The 23,830-nt window shown below is 31.5% G+C and overlaps 1 protein-coding gene and 1 long non-coding RNA gene across 45 annotated transcripts; one reads left to right on the forward strand and one right to left on the reverse strand.

The window, feature by feature from the left end:
- Window positions 1–2,993: 2,993 nt before the first annotated feature.
- Window positions 2,994–9,371, reverse strand: LOC112772558 (uncharacterized). Of its 44 annotated transcripts, none has more exons than XR_011876173.1 (13): window positions 9,175–9,371; window positions 9,021–9,084; window positions 8,860–8,936; window positions 7,887–8,003; window positions 7,379–7,438; window positions 6,249–6,352; window positions 5,838–5,953; window positions 5,571–5,695; window positions 5,309–5,389; window positions 4,445–4,682; window positions 4,280–4,340; window positions 4,025–4,135; window positions 2,994–3,369 (listed from the first exon to the last, which is right to left on the reverse strand). It is a non-coding gene; the product is annotated as an uncharacterized lncRNA (long non-coding RNA). The 44 variants fall into 44 exon arrangements; XR_011876172.1 differs by having other exon boundaries at window positions 5,309–5,395; XR_011876167.1 differs by lacking the exon at window positions 6,249–6,352 and having other exon boundaries at window positions 5,309–5,462; window positions 7,895–8,003.
- A 12,065-nt stretch (window positions 9,372–21,436) lies between these two features.
- On the forward strand, window positions 21,437–23,618 carry LOC112771542 (uncharacterized). The gene is made up of 3 exons (XM_025816312.3): window positions 21,437–21,762; window positions 22,108–22,339; window positions 23,174–23,618. The coding sequence occupies exons 1-3, from the start codon at window positions 21,481–21,483 to the stop codon at window positions 23,593–23,595; spliced, it is 936 nt and encodes a 311-aa protein (XP_025672097.1). The 5' UTR covers window positions 21,437–21,480; the 3' UTR covers window positions 23,596–23,618.
- The last annotated feature ends 212 nt before the right edge of the window (window positions 23,619–23,830 follow it).

Genomic DNA, 23,830 nt, shown 5'->3' on the forward strand with positions numbered 1-23,830 from the left:
CATGTCAAATTCAACCGGGGTGCTCCCTAACTTGCAGATCAGGATTATATAATATTTTAAGCATTGTCTAATTAACCTCTTTTGAAATAAGAGTGTAAATTTCATTAAGAACTTATATTCTATTATGCCAAACATCTTGAACGGTCAAAAGAGAGTCCGAAATGTGAACATAAGAGCTTATTTGTAATTGAACCCTCAAATCTCCACTTATCAAACAAGAAAGACTAATTAGTTGATTGAGTATACCAAAAAAATTTTCTTTGAACAGCAAAAACTTTGTAAATACTTTTTCAAATATGAGAAGCATTTTTGAGAGGACAACTATTAAAATTATCTTCTTTCTTTAGATACTTGAATTTCATAAGAGTCACCCAAAATTTATTCGGATAATGAAAAAGTTGCCATATGAGTTTTTCAAGTAAAAATAAGTTAGCACAAATAGATCCTGAAAATTCAGCCCGCCAAATTTTTTAGGGGTAATCATTTTCTGCCAGTTAACCAAGTTGAGGCTCTTACCATCAGGATGTCCCTTCCAAAAAAATTGACGCATCATTAAAGATAATTTATCACAAATTCATCTAGAAAAGAAGAAAATTTGCATGTGATAAACAGAAAAAGAAGTAGCTACAAAGTTAATTAAGCACAATTTTTTTACTCTATTAAAAAGTCTGTCTTTTTACTTGCAAGTTTGCCTCTGACATTCTCAATCACCTTATAGAAGGATGCCTGAAAGTCCGGGAATGATTAAGAATCACACCAATCGGCAGGTAATTAACACTAAATACATCAAAATTAAAATCTTTTTTAATCATAAAAATTTGATATGATATTATAAAAGGGTAAAATATATTTTGTCTTTAAAATTTTTTTAAAATTTTAAAAAAAAATTTAAATTTTATTTTGTTTCAATTTTATCCTAAAAATTTTTTATTTGCATCAAATTTACTTCTAACGACTAATTTTTTGAAAAAACTTATGACCAATTCAGGAATAACTTCACAATAACAACTTTTACACAAACAAATCAAACATATTTATTATGCATTATTGTTGGATTAGTTCTAAATTTTTTTAAAATTTAGTTATTAAGAATATATTTGACGATGTAATAAATCGAAAATTTTTTAGACAAAATTAAAATAAAATAAAATTTAGAGGTATTTTTAAAATTTTTGACAAATTTTAAGGATAAAAAATATATTTTATCTATTATAAAATTATTTATTTTAAAAATTTAAATTATTAAAACAAATATATGAATAATTATATATAATCAAATAATACATATATATGTTAAACTATCAATTTTGTTAGATTATATATAATTATTTATATATCTGATTTTAATAATTTAAATTTTTAAAATAAATAATTTGATGATATAATTTTAAAATTTTTATGATAAAAAATTTTAAAATTCAAGATTGTTATTATTTAAAAGAAACTAAAGATATGTCACAGTTGTATTATGTATTGATCTCTCCATCGTGGTTTCTCTTTGACGTGGGAATTTTTTTTTAAAATTCAATAATAATTATTAATTAAAATAAATTAGTTAAAAAACAGTCAAAATTTTTCATTTTTTAATATTACCGAAAAAAATAATAATAACGGTAACAACGTTAATTAAATCAACAATAATAATGTTGTTAACAACGTTAATTAAACCAACAATAATGTTGTTTCACGTCGGAAAAGTCTAGGTAAATAATGAGAATACTAAATAATATGAATAATGGATATATCAGATGTTCAATTCAATAGGTATACAGATGATTATATTGATTATTTTTTAATTGAATAGTTATTCTTTTGATTCGATTTATTCATGCACAATTAATAATCATTGAATGTTTAATTCACTAAGTATGCATATGGTTATTCTAATGTATGTTAAAATTTAAGAGATAATCCGAAATGACATATTTTTTTATTTTATTAGGTCAATTCTAAAATTCACTGTTTATATTATTTATAAAAGTTATTATCTACTTAACAAAACTCGAATTATTATTAGCTCGTCCTTAATTATAATACTCGCGAATAAAGTTAATAAGATATCATTATCTCTTCTACTAATTTAGTTAATTATTAGTGCCAAATAATAGCACAAGTCTCTTTATTTATCAGATACAAATTACAGCATAAGAATATATATGTTTCTGTCACACTCAATCTTACGTACTGCATTTAAATTCTTTTGAAATAGATACACGTCTATAAAACAAAGCGATAGTTACATTACACTACTATAATTATTATAATTTTACTAGTTAATTATTGTGTGTATATATAATAACATCTAAAATGTATATATTGTTTTTAGTAATAATATATTTAATATAACCAACCTAGATTAACCGAATACACTACAAAAAAAAGGGTTAAAATGGCAGTTTTTTAAAGTAATTACGGCGGTTATAACCGCCATTATTACCGAAAATGGCGCCCCCAAGAAACGCTGGAATTCTGGGCGCCATTCTGGTTATTACGGTGATTTTCTGAAAACCGCCACAATTCCCTGGGTTAAAACGGCGGTTTTTGAATAGGTTAAAACGGCAGTTCAAACCGCCGTTATTTCCAGGGTTAAAATGGCGGTTCTTTGATAGGTTAAAACGGCGGTTTGAACCGCCATTATTACCCTGACAGATTGACGTTTTGGTTGGTTAAAACGGCGGTTCAAACCGCCGTTATTTCCAGAGTTAAAATTGCGAGGTTAAAATGGCAGTTTGAACCGCCATTATTACCCTGACAGAGTGGCGTTTTGATTGGTTAAAATGGCATTTTTGAACCGCCATTTTTATCCTGACAGTAGCATTTTGATTGGTTAAAATGACATTTTTAAACCGCCATTTTACCCTGACATTTTTTATCATTTAAAAAAATAATTTTTACCGTCATTTTTATCGCGTTAAATAAATGTGATTAAAATTTCACAATAGCAAAAAATCATAATCCATAAATGAAATATTATATAACTCATAAACAAAAGATTAATATAATATATAATTTTTTATTATTGAAAATCAAAAGTAATAACTCCTATGCAAAATCTTGTCTTACTAAACTTACCAAAATACAAGCATTGCAATAAACACTAATCAGTCAAATCTACCGTCCAGTTCCCTAAACTATGTTAATATCTAATAATGTATTTAAACGAAATATGAATATGTATTTAAACTCATTTGATAACACATAGTCACTGATTCTGGACACAGACACCAGATTTCTAGTCCTAGAATCCAAGATTTCACTGATTATAATTGATTTATCTGAAGCTTGCTGCATTTCGCGGATCCAAGAGCTGTGAGAGAATCCCGATAACCTTAAAGACGATGTTGAGTCTCTGCATGAAAGTCGTCTTGACTACAAAAACAAAAGAGGCGATTTTATTTTTATTAGAATTCAGTTCACAAAACAAGGTGATACAAGTTAGTAACTTGGTGTACAGTTGAAGAATAAGAATAAGAATGGGCAACAGAGTCCTCCACTGATTCATCTGCAAGAATAAGAATCTGTTCTCTAAGAGTTAGTAACTTAGTGTACAGTTGAAGAAAATCTTCATTTAGTGTGTTTAACTGTTTCTAGTCTAGGGATATTTAGTGTCAATCTTCATTTAGTGTGTTTAACTGTTTCTAATCTAGAGATATCTAGTGTTAGTAAAGTTCCTACTTCAGAACTTACTTCCTTATAATTTTATTTTGAAAACAAAAGTATTTTAAGTCATATAACAGGCTATCATCCTAACGAGATTTTTATTTTCTTTTTCATTTTAAGTGTCAATAAATAAATAATAATTGCAAATGAGACAGAAGCTGCCATTGGTTATCCAGAATTCTTATCAACTCAATTAGCATGAAATTTGGTCATCTATTGCATTACATAATTTGGTTACTGGTAACATGAGCCCTGGAAAACTCACACGGCATATCAATGCTAGAAGATTCCTTCATGAAGGCACACTGATTCATATATACAAGCTTGACATGCTATAAAATATGAATAGAATATTTAAACTTACAAAATCAAAAGTCTCCAATGGAAGAGACTCCAAGTGCCGCCTAATGACAGCATTTCCCTCCCTGTGGACCAGCTTTATGTTCACTAGCGCAGAAACATCACTGCTGCAGCCCTAATTCATTAGAAATAAATAGTTGCTCAAATAAATAGCAAACTACCAGTATTTTGAAGAAGAGAAAACTAAACCAGCAGTCTCACAAGAAATATGCTATTTGATAAGAATTCATTATTAATTAGGAGTAGCTATCTTTTTAACCTCTTTGGCTTCATCTTATTTCTATCCTTCTCTTAGCTTTCTTAAAGTTCAGGAACTCATTCTGCAAGGCACGCACTCAATTACTATCTACTCCACTAACAGTATTAATAAATCAAATACAACTAACTAGCTATCTAGAGAGAGATAAATACTAATAATTAGTACCTGAGCTACATAACAAGAACTCATTCTTTTTTGCTTCCTTCGCCATTGCTTCCGCCGCTTCTCTTCCGCTGCATCTTTCTGAATTCCTCCCTTTCTTAATTGTCAGTGATTTTCCCAAACCATTGAACATTGAAGAAAGATGACCCATCAAAACTTTGAAGAAATTAGTAGTGCTACTGTTGAGCCACTACTTTTCAGCTGTTAAGAGATTCTTCCCATTGTAACAATTTTTGAGGCTCTGAACATCGAAAATTTAACTCACGGATTAGAAATTCAACACTTCAAGGGAGAGAAAATATATATATATATATATATATATATATATAATGATGTAAAAAAAGAAATCTATGCTTAAATCTCAGGATCTAATATAAAATATAAAAAATACTAATAAAAGAAACTATATGGTCATTCTTATACTGATTCCAGGTTCCCTTCTAGCAATGCATCTAGAATTTCAATGCATAGGAATGGAAATTAACAAAAGAGAAACTTGTAATATTTAGTAACATAGCATCTGGTTATGTTTGGTTTGAAGCTAAAAGTGAAAAGCAATTCAGATGAAGTTTCTGTTATTCTGAATATATATGGCATTGCTTTCAGCCATTGTCTCAAAAACCCAATTGTAGTGTGGACCATGATTTCCTCTTTGAGAAAATAGTAATGAGTATAAACCTGGAATCAGAATGATTTTATCCTTTATATTCAAAACAATTCAAATACCTTACTGATATTGTATGAAGCTGCAGTGGTGATAATTAATATAATGTTAAGGCCATATCATAAGGACTACTACAACATATGTTTCTTGTACGGAAGCCTTTGTGTAAATGAACAAAACAAAAACAATATAAGAAAACTTACCCTTACAGCCAAAGCTTTTATGACCTCTTGCTGCTTTGGATTTAGCAGCTTCCTCCTTTGCTACAAACCAGCTTTTATTAACTGTTTCTTTGTCACAAATGCAGCATGTAGAACATTGAAACAAAAGTTACCTCAGCTCTCAGCCTCTGAACTTCTTCAATGATCATCTTATCAGATTATATTTTATATCAATTATTTAGATTAAAGTTTATAATTTAGAATTTCTAATTAGAATTTAAGATTCAAAATTTTTAATTCATACATGATCCAAAAAGTATAGCCATATCCCAGGAGTCTTTATCATTGATATGCTGCATGTGAGCGTGACCAAGATATGTCCATTTGCAAACTGTGGTGGACAAACTGCGAGTATCATCTCCAGTTGCCCTAAAAAGGTACCAGAAATAGATCAAGGCTAAGCAACACTTGACTCCAACACTTGACTACAGGGACAGGAACTCCAATATCAAATATTGTTTAACTACTTTAATATCAAATATTGTTAAACTATTCAGGGATAGGAACTCACATTCAGAGGGCATATCTTCAAGTCAAGAAATTCAACATCAATAATGAAGCAACCAATGAATGAAGTATCAACAGGCCAGACAAAGTCATCATATGTCCTAAGTATCCTTTCATGGACTGCAACATCAAAAGCAAAAAGAAATAAGAATCAAGCTGTGTTACAACTTCATTGTACAATCCTAAAACTGCTATTACAATCTACTATAATAAAATTTCTAAGAATTGTTTATCCTATATAATATTACTAAATGTTTTTAAGAATTGAATATGGTTTACTAACTCTAATTGCTTAGTTTGCATCTTATAGACAGCAGCAATATATATTTATTGTTGCCTCTGTACTACTTGTGGCATTTAAATTTTAGAAAAGAGAAAGATAGTTAAAAGAAGAAGCAATTATGGCCTACATTACCTCACAGAGAAGGACAAAATAAAACCCAAAATTTAGTTATAACAGAACATTATCATTCAAGTTTAGATACCAAATTTTCAGATAGATTAGAGTTATCAAGATCCCTGCAAAAAGTAACATAAGATGATCAATTTTATGGAACAAGTGGTTAAGATTTCAGCGCAGAGGCAGATAACAAATAATATTAGAAATAATATCCTTACTAAGACTGCTAGTTAATCTTCTCATTATTTTTGTAGATAACTAGTGAAGTGAATGCCTACTAACCTCAACTTATTCCCTTTGAGTTTGATAAATTATTATTCATAAATAGTGTCGGCTAGTGAAATATCTAATTTAATTAGGAACTCATAGATACAGTGATGATTAATAGCAGTGAACAAATAAAATTGATAACTTGATTATTAGGAAAAGCTAATACTAGTGGACACAAAAGGAAAAAATTAACAAATTATAAATGTTAATCTCATGAAAAGCATATCATGATGAGAGCAACTAGCAATAAAAATTAACGAATCTCTCTACTTTCTAATTTCTTGCATTGTCGTGTTTATTTAGGATTATACAATATCTTCCACCATGTTCTAAAGGCCGAAAAATAATACTACTAATAAACAATAAAAAGAAAAAAATAAGTGCCAAGTATTAGTGCACCAAATTTCCATTATATTATCCTTCACCTTTAGTTTTCTTTTTAGTTTTTTGACGGTAGTTTTGTCTAGGACTCTAATTCTCCTTTATATTATTAGGATAAAGACAAGTCTCTTAGTCTTAATAATGTTCATTTATTAATAAGTATTTTCTCTCTCTGTATTTGAATTATTGAAAAAATGACCTCAAAAATAATATCAAAGGACAACAATAACGATTTCTGAATTCCTTTACAAATATTCAGTGTTTAATCATTTCAAGTCTTTCTTTCAGGAGAGCCAGAATGAGCAGTGACACACTCCACAGTCCTAAACCCTCTTCCTCTCTTAGTGAATGAGAACAGCAGCAGAAATAATGAAATAAAATAATGATATAAAAATTCAAGATGAACTCAACAACTTACAAGAGGAAAAACAACCACTACCAATATCTGTATTGCACCAATCTCAAGACATGTACCAACTATTGGAAAACCATACCTGAAAAATGAAAGTCCAACAGCAGCAATAATGGGGGATACAACTACAGGATTGATCAATCTGAAAGAGATCATAAAATGAAGTTCATTATCAGCTACACAGAACAGAAAATCTAAGACACAAAAAAAGATTAGGAAGAGTGATTGAAGTTCTTAGGAAAGTAACAGGTCATAGCTCCATAACAGAACAGAGGCATTGAGGAATCAAATTAAGAAGAACAAAGGAACAAAATGCAGAGGTTGAACCAAAGAGTAAAAAAGTGATGAATTTCAAACCTGACAAGAACAAAGGAACAAAATTGATATTCTATTTTTCGGTGGATTAATAAGATCAATACCTGGATATTAGGATTGTTTTCCATAACAACTCAGTAATAGGAGAACAACAAAAAAAATTGACATGATCAAAACATTGCTGTAGGACGGTACAAAACACCATTAAGATATAAATTGACGATAACAAAATGCAGATGTTGAACCAAAGAGAAAAAAAGTGATGAACTGCAAACCTGCAAACCTTGCTGTAAGTCTAGTGGAAGATCAGGAGGAAACAATTTCACAAGCTCATTGCTGGCAAAGTTTTGATAAGTGCATTTTCGGATAAGCGAGCGAAGGCATGCCAAGACCTATCATGACCAACTCACCATCAGAACATACTACACAAACTGCAACATAATCACTCATATTTCAATAACTTATGACAAAATTGAGTAGCAAAACATATCAACTTCAGAAGAAAAAACACACACAATTTGAATAACACCTTTACACTACTTGAATTGCTTCCTTTTGATTGAGAAATAAAGAGAACCAAATAGAAGTAAGCAAAACAGAGCAAACATAGTTCAGTTATTGCCTCATAAACTAGTTTCCAATTTGCAAAACAAAATGGTTCCTAAGAAGCAAGTCCAAAATAAAAAAAACAGCTCAACCAGTGTCCAATACACACATCAAAATAACAAAAAAGTGGTGAATTTTTTCTCAAAGAAAAAATCTTCTTTTACATATAAACCACAACCATCCATAATCAATTTCGTTCTAACTAATCTGTTTTGAGCTGAGTCAACTAATTTTCTACATTCAAGGTGATTGGACCGCAACACTCTTTGAAACCTCTTCACTTTCTTTCGGTCCCATTCGAAACAAAAACCACTGGAAGTTTATTCAATAAAGCATATATAGCATATATAGCATGGTTTATTCAAGGGTTCAGTTAATGCAAAAAACATTGAACAGAGCAAGGGCAGCAGAGCTAAATAACTACAGAGATTACTCATTTATAGCTTTGCTTAAAAGAACCAAAAAAGAACCAAAGAGGCAAATAGAGAAATTGAGATTGGAGCAGTTTTTTCTGAGATCTAAGATCTGAGATCAGAGATCAGAGAAACACCTTAATAGAAGTAAGCAATAGAAGATCTGAGTTCAGAGAGAGAGAGAGAGAGAGAGAGAGAGAGAGGAGGGGGTAAAGTTACGAAAGAAGACCTGAGATCGTCGTCAATCACCCCCGCACCAACGTTAATCCAATGCTTCAACGGAAGACCCAAAAATCCCTAATAGAGCTGCAGAGAAACAAAAACTCCCAAAAATCAGCACCAAAAGCAATTTTGAAACCCTAACCCAAACAAAAACAAAGAAATCGGTGCCTTCTGGAATCGAAATGCTGAGGTCAGTAGCCACTAGAGCCTTGCCTCTTGCCGGAATCTTCGTCTCCATAGCACAAAAGAAAAAACAAAATAAAACAGCATTTCAGTTTCAGTTTCAGTTTCGGTTTCAGTTTAACTTGAGAGGGAGAGGTACCTGGAGAGATCGTAACCGCCGGAGAGAAGAGAAGCCCTAGAAGGAAGAACGGCATGGTCAGAGAGCTTCTTAACACGGAAGAGATGAGAGCGTCGTATGTTCAGAGAGGAGAAGCCCTAGCTAAAAGGAAGAACGGCGTTGAATGAGCCTAGGGATTACAATTTCTTTCTTTTTATATGCGTGTGAAAATGGCGGTTAAAAACCGCCATAATCACCAGAACCGCCAAAATATATAAAACCAATTATGGCAGCAGTAAAAATTGCCATAATGTTTCGATATTATGGCGTTTCTTTAAAACCGCCTTAATATCAATGCCATTTTAACCGTTTTTTTTTGTAGTGATAATATCAACTCATTCGTTTATTTATTTAGTTTTTAAATAAATTAAAGAACTCAACATATAACAAGATAAAACAAAATATAAAGTATAAATGAAAGTGCTAAACATCTAAGAATAAAAATTCTGATCAATCTATAATCATCTCTGATATTATTATCAACAATTATTGAAATTGGTATGTACGTCTATTCTTTGTAATTCATAAGTGACTTATCAATAATATTCGTTATTCCTGTTTTTTTACTCTTAAATATTTTATTATTTCTTTCTATCTATGTATTTTAGATGATAAAAAAATCCAATTAATAACCACCTTTTACGTTCTTTTTTTAGAGACACTCTTGTCAACTCTCAAAATGTTGTTTAATTATCTTTGGAATAACCCATAATCTAATATAGGTAAGCAATCACACACACCACACTTGTCGAATAAACTCATAAGGCAACCAATAAACAAGTGGTGAAGATGCTCAACATCAGAGACGGATCTAAGTGCAGTAGTACGGGGGCAAGCGCCCCCACTACAATGTAGATTTTTTTTGAGTAGTATATGATAATAATATTTATTTGCCCCCATTAGATTATTAAATTTGACCCCACAATAATTTTTTACTCAACTTTTGGTACTTAATCGTCAATTTAAAAATTTTATATTAGATATTTGTTAGAATGATCAATTCTCAATTTTAAACGAAATTAGTATTTTTTTTTTAAAATCAACTCAAAAGAATAATATTTATATTCTTTTCAAATTAGCTTTCATTTTTGCGTAGCAACTATATTAATTGAAAGAACTTTTTAACTATGAATATCAATAAGAGTCGGCTTCTAATTGTATTGGGAAGTGAATTTTTAAATAATTATTTAGTAATATATATGGAAAGAGAAAAATTTTGATGGTAGTGTTAAGAGAAAAATTACTTAATTTTTAAAAAATATAAAACATAAAAGAATAGAAATTTAAATTATATATTATTATTTAAATTACTATTTTAGTGTTTTAATTTGTATATTAGATATTTTGAAGGCTAATCATATTTTACAATAACAAAATATAATCATAATAATAATCATGCTTTATGTACATAAAAAATAATTATCTGTATAAAATATATATTAAAATATAAAATACACCTTGAAAATAAATTAAACAATACATATATTTATACATAGATATATAGTGGTTAATAGATAATTTAATATTTAATTTTTTATATACACATATTATTTTTATTATAAAAATTATTATCATGTTATATAAATTTTGCCCCCACTATCAAAATTTTCTGGATCCGTCACTGGTCAACATCCTTTTTACATAATATGTATATTATCATTCTGATCTATAACGCCTAACCTACATAATCTCTTCTTAGTATTAACTCTACCTACTAATACAAACTAAGTGAATAACTCAATTTGTGGTTGTACTAGACCCCTTCAAATAGAACTAGTAAAGCTATAGCTTGTAATATCCTCGAGGAGTGTTTCCGCCTGTAAAACCTGCACAAAAAGAGTTAGTAGAATAATCTCCTGATTTATCAAATTTCCATACAAGTCGATCCTCTCTCTCAATTGTTAATTTAACTGACTGTAGAACCTCATGAAGTTAGTTAACTAGTTTCAACTTCTATTGGAATAATTCTCTCCTCCATTGAAAATTCCATATCCACTCTAACTCATCCCAAAATCCACAATCTCCTATAACAGATCATTTTGTTTTGAGATCGAAAAAAGTCTTGAAAAAGTGTCTTTCAATACACCACCTGATAACCAATTATCCTCCCATAATTAGATACTTCTGTCATTTCTTACCTCCAAAGACAGTCATCAGATCATCTTATCTTTTACTGCCTGTTCCTTTATATGTAAGTGACATATATCTTTCCATGAACTCCCTCTTGTAAATATAGACTAATAAGAAAGCAACACATTAGGATTTAAATTATTGCAAAAATACACAATCTTCTTCCATAATGGAAAATCTTCCTTTGAGAACCACCATCACCACTTAAATAAGAAGGAAGTATTCCAAAGTACTGCATCTCCCATTCCCAACCCTCTTAACCTTTTTGGAGCTTGCACTATTTTTCACGTCACTAAGGGGATCCCATACTTGCCATCCTTGTTACTCCACATGAATCTCCTTTCCAATGAAATTAACCTCTCTGCCACTGCTTTTGACATTTTGTACAAGTTAAGATAATATACTAGCAAACTATATATTAAGCGGAGATTTGATAAGGACCAACTTACCAGCTTTATTGAGTATTTTCACTTTTCACAAGTTGAGCTTCTCTTTCACTTTCTCTATTATCGACTTTCATGTCTTGATAAGCCTCAAATTCGCTCCCAATAAAATTTTAAGATATTTAACTGGAAAAAAAACTTTCCTACACCCCAGCAAGCTACACATCCTTCGCGTCCACTCCAGCTCCCAATTAATTGGAATCAAATTAGATTTATCAAAATTAATACTCACTTCAGAATCACCTTAAAATACCGCAAGAGTCTCTTATAGTTTTTGATAGTTTTCTCATCCTGCAGACATAAAAAATGGTATTATCTGTAAACTGTAAGTGAGATAATTTAATATTGTCCCTTCCAACCAATAATGTAAAAATCCTTCTATTCCTCACTGTCTCACCTTCCATCTTATGGAGCACATCAACAACCAGAACAAAGAAAAATGAGAAAAAAGGATCACCTTGCCTTAATCCTCATTCCATCTTATAGGATTTAGATGGCGAACCATTTATCATAATCGATATAGACGTCGTGCAAACACATTCCTTAACTCATCCTCTCCATCTGTGACCAAAACCATCTTCTGAAGGACAATATCCATAAATCTCCACTTGACTCTATCTTACACTTTTTGAAAATTCAACTTAATTATCGCCGAACTCTTCTTCCTCGCTTTCACCCATTGCATAGTCTCACAAGCAATCGATGCTCCATCATGTATCTTCTTCTTTTTCACCCACACACTCTAAATTTTTTCTACTAATCATAGCATTACGTACGCTCCCCATTTTTTGAACTAGTACATTCGATATAACCTTATATATAAAAGTTGATGTTATTTTTGTTCGATAAAAGTTGACGGTGACGTAGCTTCCCTTCCCTTTGAGTTTGGCCAATTGGAGTTTTGGGAGTCACAGACGATTTCTGACGTTTTCTTTTTCGGCAGCTTAGTCATAAAACTTCTCCGGAGCTTCGAGTATTTTGATTTTGTACGGAGGTAGGGTTTGGTAACTTTATAATAATTAAACGTGAATTTGATAAGTGAATATTGTATTGATTGGTTATCGTTTGAGTTTGAATGAGTTTATGTTGAATTATTGTTGTTTGCTTGAGATTTTGGGTCGGCTATGTATGAACAGTCACCTGGGATGTTTTGGTGAATTTGGGGCTGTTGTGGTATAGTATTTTGAGATAAATTTGGTGAGGTTTGATGGCCAAAAGAAAAGATTAAAAGTTACGAAGAATCGGTAATCGAAAAACTCGAGGTCGGATTAAAGCACAAGTAATATTTTAAGAGGAAAAGACTAAGGGTTTTTGTTTTGGAATAAAAGGAAGATTAATATCTAAACTTTATTTTTGAAAGGTAACATTGTATTTGTATATAAAAATTGAGGTACAATTTGTAATTATATAAGTTTTTGAGTATTTTGGGTAATAAATAAAGTACGAGAGTAAAAATAGATATTTTATAAAAGTTTAGGGTTATTTTTATAAATATTAAAATAAGTGAGGGTTTCAAATATAATTTTATAAAATATTAAGATTAAAAATATAATATTAAAAAATTCGTGATTTAAAAAGTAATTAATAAAATTTAAAAATAAGGTTTTATAAACTAAGTTTTAAGAAAAGATATATATATTTAAATTATTCTATTTATATTATTATTAATATTTTATTGCGAATACTAATTAGTGGAGATATTATTAATATTATTATAAGTCAGAGAATAGCAAACAGAGTGATCTTAAAAATTTTAGAAAATGCAGACTTAATTAAAGAACTTTATAATTCTTTTCCATAAGACACTTAGGGAAAGGTGAGGGAATAATGCGAAGATAAATTATTTATGGAAGGATAGGAAAGAAAAGAAGAAGAAAGAAAAGAAAAGGAAAGAATAATATTAAAGAAACCTCTGCCACAGGAGATAGGGATGGCAAAAATCCCCAGTGGAGCGGGTATCCGCGGGGATTTACCCGCTGGGGAGCAGATATGGGGACAGTTTTGTACCCACGGGGACGGGGGACGGGGACCCGTTTATTATACGGGGCGGAGGCAGGGATAGAGGTTCCCGCCCCGTGGAGACCCGTTTAATCCCATATATATGAAATTACTTAAATACCCCTATGATATATATATATATATATATGTGTGAGTTTCAGAATTTCAAAACCCTAATGACCTAATCCCTCACTTCCGCCGTTCTCTCTCACTGTTCTCTCTTCTCCCCTCTCTGAAATTCAAACCCTCTCCTCTAACCAGTCACCACCGCCGTCGCAACCTTCTATCTCTTCACCACCGCCTTCCGCAACCTCCTCTCCTCACCGCTCAGCACGCCTCTTCTCAGTCGAAGAGAGCGTCGTCCTCGCTGCCTGACACTCAACCAAAGGCAGCGTCATCGTTGCCGCCTCACCTAGCCAAAGAGAAGTCGTCGTCGCTGCCCCCACCCAACCGAAGAGAAGTCGTCGCCGTCGCCAGATCCAGCCGAGGCAGAAGCGTCGCCATCTCCGCCGTGTCAGAACCTCTTCACCGGTAAATCAGCCTCTGATTTATTGATTCCGTGGACTTTTTGTGATTTACACTTCTTTTATTTATGTGATTTTTGGAATTTTATGTGATTTTTGAGATTTTATTTCTCTGAGTTATGTGATTCTTGTGATTTTTTTATTTCTATTATTCTATTTATGTGATTTCTAATTTTTGTCATTCTTGGGATTTTCTGTGATTTCTGCTAATTTATTTATGTGATTCTTGAATTTTTCTGTGATTTCTGAGATTCTATTTAACTAATGCGATTTTTGTGATTTCTATATTTTCTGTGATTTTCTGATTTATGTGATTCTATTTATGTGATTTGTAATTTTGATTTCTGGGAATTTATTTCATGATTCCTGAGATTTTCTGTGATTGCTGGAATTTTATTTCTGTGATTCTTGGAATTTTATGTGATTCTTGGGATATTATTGTTGATTTATTATATGATTTTAACTTTTCTCTTCTTTTTGATGTAGGAGGTAAAAAAATTGGAATCTACCATGCATGATGAAAGACTTCTCTTAAAATCTTATAAATATGTTTAGTATTTGGATATGTTTAGTTATGTTATGAATGTTTAGTTGTTTGAATGGGGATTTTCTGTGATTTCTGTAATTTATTTAAGTCTTTTGAAGACTGAAAATTATGTTTGTAATAATAATTAAAGTTTTTTTATTTTTTTCAATTTTTTATTTTATTTTAAAAATCCGCGGATATTCGCGGATACCCAAATCCCCGGCGGAGGCGGAGTCCCCGTTACCCGTGACGGAGATGGGGCGGGGACGGGGACAGGTAATGGAGGCGGGGAGCGGGGGGAGGGGGGCATGTCCCCGCCCCCAAGGGGACCCGTTGCCATCCCTAACAGGAGAGCAGAGAGCAAAGACTAAAAGAACTAAAAGAATCCCTACCAATGGAGGGCAGAGCACAGAAAAAAATAAAGAAAGAACAAAAAAAATGAGATAAGCATAGATATGGTGGTGAGTCCACCGAGATTTGCTTTCCAGAGATACATTGGCCACTTCAGGGGATGGTCGCACCTGTAAGACAGAGGTTGTTTATAGAGGTTATCAATACATACATTGGCTAGAGAGAGCCTCACCTGTAAGACCGAAGTTGCTTACAGAGGTTATATTTGCATACATCGGCTCAAGAGAGTCGCGCCTGTAAGACAGAGGTTGCTTACAAAGGTTATGGCATTGGAAGCCAAACTCAGACAAAGGTTGTTGAGTTAAGTGGAAATATAATTCAATAAATAATAGAGATTAAAAGAATAAAAGAAACTAAAGAACCTCTGCCACATGAGAGCATATAATACGATAGAAAAGAAGGTATTAATTAAAGGAATCTCCGCCGTAGTAGAGTAGAGATCAAAGATTGAAAAGAAATTGAGTGTTGTTTGGGCCTTAGTGCCAAGTGTCTAGTGAGGATGGCGATGCGTAACGCTCACTTGATACTATAAGGACGGCTCAATGAGGACGACGATGCGTAACGCTCACTGGAGACTGAAAGGAAGGTTCCCCCATGAGGACGGTGATGTGTAACGCTCATGGAGGGGATGTTGGCTGAGATAAGGACGGCAGTACGAAATGCTTATCTCAGGACCAGTGTCGGGAATCGGGCAACAAATCGACACATGAGCTCATGGCCTGTATAGGACTAGACATGTATTATACTTGTTTGCACATATTTGTTTGTGATTGTGTTTTCTATGATTGTGTGTGCTTGTGATTAGATTCTATGTTCTGTAATTATTGAGTTGGATTATACTTTGTTGACTGTTGTTATTGACTGAGAACATAATAAAACGAACTTAACTTCTAATCCCGACCCTACGAAGAACTCCCCAATTCTTACCCCCTATTTATACCCCTTTTATCTACAGATGTGAAAGTTTAGTGCGGAGCTACAGGAGTATAGCAGATTATATATTATGACCATGAAAGAAAAGAAAACTGTAGTTGAGTTTACGTTTTAATAACGAATTTTGTGTTTTGAGTTTTTATTTTTTCAAATACTAATTTAGAGTAATTATTAGCTTAAAGGATATCTAAACTTTCAAAAGAATTATAAAATTTTACAAGAAAAATTTTTTAATTTTTAAATACTTGTCTAAACTTTCAAAAGTTTTTAATTTTTAGTATATGTGTAATGTATATATGTTTTGATGATATGTTTTTTTTTTCCTAAGTTGAAGAAAATAAATGTAAGTGTTTATGTCTAATGTGACTTTGCTTTGCATGTTAATGAAGCAGGTGCTGAGCTTTCATATGGTAAAGTAGTGGAAACAAAAGTTCCCGAGCGTTGAGAAGGAAGAATAGCAATACCAGAAACAATCTATCCTGGCAGAGTCTGAATTGTATTGCTCTCACGTCTGTGGAACAATTCTGTTAATAGTTTCTACTTAGTGTTAGTGTGTATATCACTGTATAAAACTGAGATTGAGACAACTGTATTCACTCAACTATATTAATATGTTAGTCGGTTACTTTAATCACAACTTATCTTAATTGTTGATTATCATTTTTTATTTTTAGATTTATTTTGTAATTATCATCATTTTGGGATGTGATTATGTTTTAAAAAAAATTAAATCTCATAAAACAAAATAGGCAAAATCGTGACCAAAGATAAAGCTATGGTCACGATTTTAAGGTAAGGTGATCATAGAGGCTATGGTCACGGTTTTTTACCGTGATCAAAGATAAGGCTATGGTCACGGTTTTAAAGAGGGGTGACCATAGATAAGGCTATGGTCACGGTTTTAAGGAGGGGTGATCATAGAGGCTATGGTCACAGTGAAAATCATGACCATAGATAAGGCTATGGTCACGGTTTTAAAGAGGGGTGACCATAGAGGCTATGGTCACGGTTTTAAGGAGGGGTGACCATAGAGGCTATGGTCACGGTGAAAATCGTGACCATAGAGCTATGCCCACGGTAAAAACCATGACCATAGATAAGGCTATGGTCACGGTTTTCAGGAGGGGTGACCATAGAGGCTATTGTCACGGTAAAAACCGTGACCATAGATAAGGCTATGGTCACAGTTTTTACGCGTGACCATAGATTAACCTATGGTCACGGTGAAAAAAAGTGGCCTAAAGTGTCAGAATTTGAAAATTGTAACCGTGACCATAGAAACCATGACCATAGGTAAAAAAACCGTGACCATAGACCTATGGCCACGAGAGAATAGGCCACGGTAAAAAACCGTGACCATAGGTCCAAAACCGTAACCATAGATCTATGGTCACCCTTTTTACTAGCTATGGTCACGGTTTTTTACCGTGACCATAGGCCTTTTTTTGCAGTGTTATATTCACGAGTTGAGTTGTTGGAATTTATTTTCCCCTAATCGTTTATTGTTTTTAGTTTTTATAGGGGTAGGATTTGTAATTGAGGTTCTTTGACTAAATTTATGTATATAAAGTTATGTGAATATATAAATTTTGTGATTAAGTGATTTAAAATAAAGAATCTGCATTTTCTTAATTAAAGGTTTTGGATCGTATTTGCAAAGGTTCAATATTAAATAAATATAGTATAAAATTAAAAGGTGTAGAGGTGAGTAGCGTTCGGACTTTCAGTACGATCATGAAGTGCTAAAAATTTGAGTGTTACATTACACATACATCCAACCATGCTGATCGGACGAAGGTCTTTAATATTTTTAAACCTAATAAATTTTGAAGCCAAAGCCACTTATGTAACGTTAAAATCTCTTAGCAGTTTTTGCTGTCCAAAAAAAATTCATCACTACTGCAATAAATTTCGAATAATTTTTTTTCCAATATTTTTGAATAAATTTATATTATATCCATCATTACTTGACATCTTAAACAACTTACAATCCACTACAAAAAAAGGAGTTTAAAAGGCATTAATAATATGACATTCTTATATATCCGCCATAATATTCAGATACTATGGCGTATTATGTTATTGCCGTAATTAGTGTGCGTAAAATGGCGGTTTTTGATGATTTTGGCGGTTTAAAACCGCCATTATTTGGATCCATTATTTAAAGAAACCCACGCAGTCACGCATTCTATCTGATTCCAACCCTAATTGCGAAACTAACTCACTGTGTCTTTGTAAGGTAACGACGTTACCACTGGGATCTACTCCGCGTGCGATCTGCAGCAAGGATCTCCTCAGCGGCGTTCTCTGACTAGAATCTCCTCGCCGTTCACCGCCATCGTTCATCTCCTCACCGCTGCCTCCAATGAGCTTCTACGATCTTGTTCTGACTTCGATCTAAAGGTTAGCCATCGCCTCTCATCTCCCTTGCTGCTTCGTTCATCACCTCGTTAGCGAGCTTCTACATTTTGATTCCACCTTCTCTTCACTTTTGTGATTACGTCCTTGCTCTCACCGTCGAGAACTTCCTCGAGCACCACCTCCAGACTCTCATATTCAAGGCCGGCATGGCCAAGTCAATCCACCATGCCAAGGTCCTGATCCGCCAGCGCCACATTAGGTCTTCCTTTCTTTTTTTTCACTTTTTTTTCCTGAAATTTAGGGTTTTTAAATTCCTAATTTAATATCATGTCCTTCGAGCTCCTTTTTTTTTTTTGCATGCCTATGCTAATACTTCTCAAAGTAATAGTTAGTGGATATAATTTGCTTAATTATTTGTATAGAAATTATTACTTTTGATTTCTAATACTAATAAAAAAATTATATATTATGTTTGATATTTTATTTGAGTTAGGTAATATTTTGTTTATGGGTTATGATTTTTTGTTATTATAAAATTTTAAACAAAAAATTGTTTGTTTCACGTGGTAAAAATAATAGTTAAATATTCCTTTTTAAACGATAAAAAATGTCATTTTTATTCAGTAAAAACAGCAGTTTATGAATGTCGTTTTAAACATGAAATGCCATTTTAACTCGATAAAAATGTCAGTTTCAAACGTTGTTTTAACCAATTAAAAAACACCGTTTTATCTGGAAATAATGACGGTTTGAAGCGCCGTTTTAATCAACAAAAAATGCCATTTTTTCCGGAAATAACGGCGGTTTAAACCGCTGTTTTAGCCAACCAAAAAAAAATGCCGTGTTATCCGGAAATAATGGTGGTTTGAAAACGCCATTTTTTCAGAAATAACGGCGGTTTGAACCGCCGTTTTAACGAACCAAAAAAACGCCGTTTTATTTGGAAATAACGGCCGGCGATTTGAACCGCCATTTTAACCTATTAAAAAACCGCCGTTTTAACTATGAGAATTGTGGACCGCCGTAATAACCAAATAGCGCTTAGAATTTTGGCGGTTTTTCTTAGCCGCCATTTAAAGTAATAATGACGGTTCAAACCACCATAATAACCCTAAAAAGCTGCCGTAATTACCAAATTTTTTTGTAGTGATCTGACACTGTCTCTTTTATTTCTTCAATTGATGGTATTCTCTCTAACTCTATCGTCTGTTTTTTTTAATATATTCGATTAATCAGCCCATCACAAAAATCAGGTTAAGGCCTTTGATGATACAAATTCTTGTGAATATAATGGTAAAAAGAAAGTAATAATATATTTAACAGATGACTTGGTCTTCTTAATTCATTAATAGATTGGATAACTTAATTAAACTGCAGTTTCAAACTCGGGATGTATTAGCTTTTCCGAATCCTTCAACTACCTAAAAAAATAAAATAATGACATAATGATCCGTTTAAAAGAAAAACACAAAACCAGGAATTTGCAAACCATCGGGCTGAGATGCCGAAACTAGTGCCACCCTTTTAAATGTTAATAACTAATAAGGTTATCTCAGCAACAGGAGGAATAAAATTATTGAGGGGCACTTTCGCCATATACATAAATATATTGGAGAAGCACAGCTAGTAGCATATTGATATGGAATATGCGTATAACAACCAAAACTAGTTGAGCCGGTCCCTCACTTTTCTAATTCTAAATCAAAAGTGATTAAAAAGTGTCCCTCCCATTTGATATTATTTTGGATAAGCCCTCCCCAATCCATCTATGAATCATCGTCAAGTACACCTGGATTTTGTTTATTTTTTTTTATTTTGCTTAAACAGTATGTAATAGTTTGTTACTATTAGTATTACTGATTATTGAGATCGACTATTAGATTTTAAAGTATTTAATTATTATTTATTTGTGTATAAATATATATAATTTATTTTTAATATATATTTTATATTTTAAATACATTATAAATAAATGATTAATTTGATAATTGATTTTTTATATATACATGATAACATTAATCAAATTTAATTTGGTGTGAGCTTGTGAAATAATTACAAAGAGAATATATTTTTTATTTAAACAATTTTTCTTTCATTCTCAGAATTCAAATTTATATTCTTAATAGGAATTAATATTATTATTTTTAAACATTATACTAATTTGAGAGTAGGTCAAAATTTATGTGATAAATCAATGAGTATTATATTGAATTTATTTTTTTCGGTATATTAAAATTCATGTTCTTATATTACGTGATCAAATTATGATCATTAATAATCATCATCTATTGTATTTTAATTTTCTTTCAAATTTCAGTTTGAAACTGTCAATAATAAGATACAGAAAAGAATATATACAATAAGCGGAAATCAACATCCTATGGTCCCTATCTCTACCAACTCAAAATAATAAAGCTAATTATGCATTTATGCGATAAACCTCCACTCTGGTATTCACTTTATTCATTACTTTATACATATATTATAAATAAAAGTGCACTCTCCTCTCCTGTAGGTTAACACGGTAATAAAATAATGCTTGGTCTTACACTCTTACTAAACATTTCATTGATGGAGGTGTCAATTCGTATTATGTAATAAAATTAAAATAGAGCATATATATCCTCATTGTAATAAACTATATCACATGCTGACATGGAACCTAGTTATTATTATTTTTACTTTTACAGTATTTTTTAGTTTAATAAATTAAAAACTAATTTATTATAAATTTAAATTCATTCAAAAATTTATAACTAATCAACAAATTACTATATGCAAAAAATATTTATTCAGGATAGTCTTAAAACGATAGAGGCTCAATCGCGGCGGGTCGTATGTCCACCTCGGACATGTTGGGTCCCACACAAATGTACTTGTATAAATTCAAGTACCAGGTTTCTCACTTCACCATCACACACAAACACACCCTCTCTATTATCCAAACACAAATGTTCATATAATGGGAATTGGGGCAACCTTGGACGGAGAATTCCACCTGCTTCTGGTCACTGGCCGGAGCTCCGATAAAGTTGACGAATTCGGTGACAAGCCTGTGACTTTTGCCGACCCGGTTTTTGGGTTTTGGGAGGATGTTCAGGTTCCAATAGAAAATTCAGATCAGTTTAATAACTTTCTAGAAGATTACGATGATGAAGAAGAGGAGGAAAAAGAGGAATACCAGAATTTTTGTTCTGTAGAAATGAATAAGGCTTATTGGGAAGAACAAGACAAGCTTCTTCAGGTAAACAATCAATATAGAAAATAAACTTTTTTTTTATATATTATTTCAACAGATATTTGTTTAGGGTTGTTTCCATTATTACGTGATATAATTAATTAACTTAGAAGAATACTAGAAGATTATAAGAATTTATTGGTTTTGACCATTAATTAGTCATCAATATTTAAAAATGCGAAATAAAATATGTTGTTAAATTATTAAACTAAAAAAATTAAATTAAAAAAATTGAGTTGGACCAAAAATAATAAATTTTAATGCTTCTAATTAACATTTCTCATTAGGTTATTATAATTAAAATTTTGATATTAATGGATCACCGAAAATTTAATATATTTCTACAAACAGGCAACTATACGTAGGACAAGCTCAATTGAGACAAGAGTAAGACAAGCTACGAAGGAGGCTCTAAGAGAGTTGAATGTGTCGGATATACAGTGCCGTTGCCGGCGGCTAGCTGAACCGGTGAAGAGCTGCCGGAATTGCTTGCGGAGAGAAATATGCAACCGCCTGGTGAACCTTGGCTACAATTGTGCCATTTGCAAATCCAAATGGACTAGTTCATCAGAAATCCCATCCGGTATATACATATCCATGAACATCTATGCTTTTGTATTTATAGTGTTTAACTAATATAAAAAATGATTTTATACTATTTAATTAAATATTTGTGTTTATTTGACTTTCAAAATAACAATTAATTAAATTAGACACTTTTATTCATGTAATAATATATAATTAAATATATATATAATTTTTGTAATTAACTTTTTGGGAACTATTTTTCTATCTTTTAGTGAACTTGACTATGGTTACTTGCAAACTTCAATGGCTTATGTGATTTGTGACTATATATATGCGAGGGATTAAATATTAATGGTCAAATTATTCTATAAAAAATAATAAGTCGTTCTTTAAATTTATTATTTTTAAAAAATTTTATTAATTAATTAATTTTTTAAATATTACAGATTAATCATATTTATCTTTTTATTACTCTATTAACAATTTCATCAATAATTATGATAATTTAAAATGTCAATTGAGATCATGTATGATATATTGATATTTAATAAGTCTATTTGGACATAACAAATATAATAATTTAGGGACTAAATTGAACATATCAGGTATATATTATATATGCTATTAGTTAATGTTTTACCTCATCAATTGTTAACAAAATTTATTAATGAAGTAATAGAAGGATAATTGTGATTAATTTATTTATAATTTCTGAAAGATTAATTTAATTGATAAAATTTTTTAAAAACAAATTTAAAGAACGATTCATTTTCTAGAGACTAATTAACTGACGCTTATAGCTGAAAATAACTTCATTAAGTCTTAGCAAAATAAACTTAAAAATTTCAAGTAATTGTTTTCTTAATTTATTTTTTTCATAATATTTTAGGTGAGCATACTTATCTAGAAGTAACGGATAAATCAAACTCTAAAGGAGCAGAAATAAAAGTGGTAATTGAATTGAATTTTCGAGTGGAATTTGAAATGGCAAGAGCTAATGAAGAATACAACAGATTAATTAGCCGATTACCAGAAGTATTCATCGGAAAATCTGAGAGATTAGGGGTGTTAATTAAGATTATGTGCTCTGCTGCTAAGAAATGCATGAAGGAGAAGAAAATGCATCTAGGGCCTTGGAGGAAACACAAATACATGCAAGCTAAGTGGCTTGGCAATAAGAGCAACAATATTATTAATAGTTCCATAACACCAACACTACGGCATCAAAAACCTAAGGCTTCAATGCTTACCTTTGATTTACTAGAAAATATTCCTAGCATGCACTATGCTGCTGTTGAGGTAGTTGTGTGAGGAGAAAACTATATATATATATATATATATATATATATATATATATATATAGCCATGCTTCTTTAGTTAATTTTTCAAATCATCATAGTGTACTTCGTTGATTATGTGACTTATGTCAGATTTTGCTGTGGTAGTTAATTAGTAATAAGCTAAAGTGGTGTATTATTAGTTTTTGATGATCCTAATTTTGCAATTGAATCTGCGGATTAAGATATATATATATATAAGATAAGGA

Source organism: Arachis hypogaea, chromosome 18 (genome assembly GCF_003086295.3).
Source record: "Arachis hypogaea cultivar Tifrunner chromosome 18, arahy.Tifrunner.gnm2.J5K5, whole genome shotgun sequence".
NCBI classification, from domain to species: Eukaryota; Viridiplantae; Streptophyta; class Magnoliopsida; order Fabales; family Fabaceae; genus Arachis; species Arachis hypogaea.

Excerpts from the sequence above, each read along its gene's own strand:
- LOC112771542 (XM_025816312.3), top strand. The coding sequence starts at position 21,481 with ATGGGAATTGGGGCAACCTTGGACGGAGAATTCCACCTGCTTCTGGTC. Across the intron at positions 21,763-22,107 it reads AACAAGACAAGCTTCTTCAG|GCAACTATACGTAGGACAAG; the intron begins GTAAACAATCAA and ends TTCTACAAACAG. Across the intron at positions 22,340-23,173 it reads TTCATCAGAAATCCCATCCG|GTGAGCATACTTATCTAGAA; the intron begins GTATATACATAT and ends ATAATATTTTAG.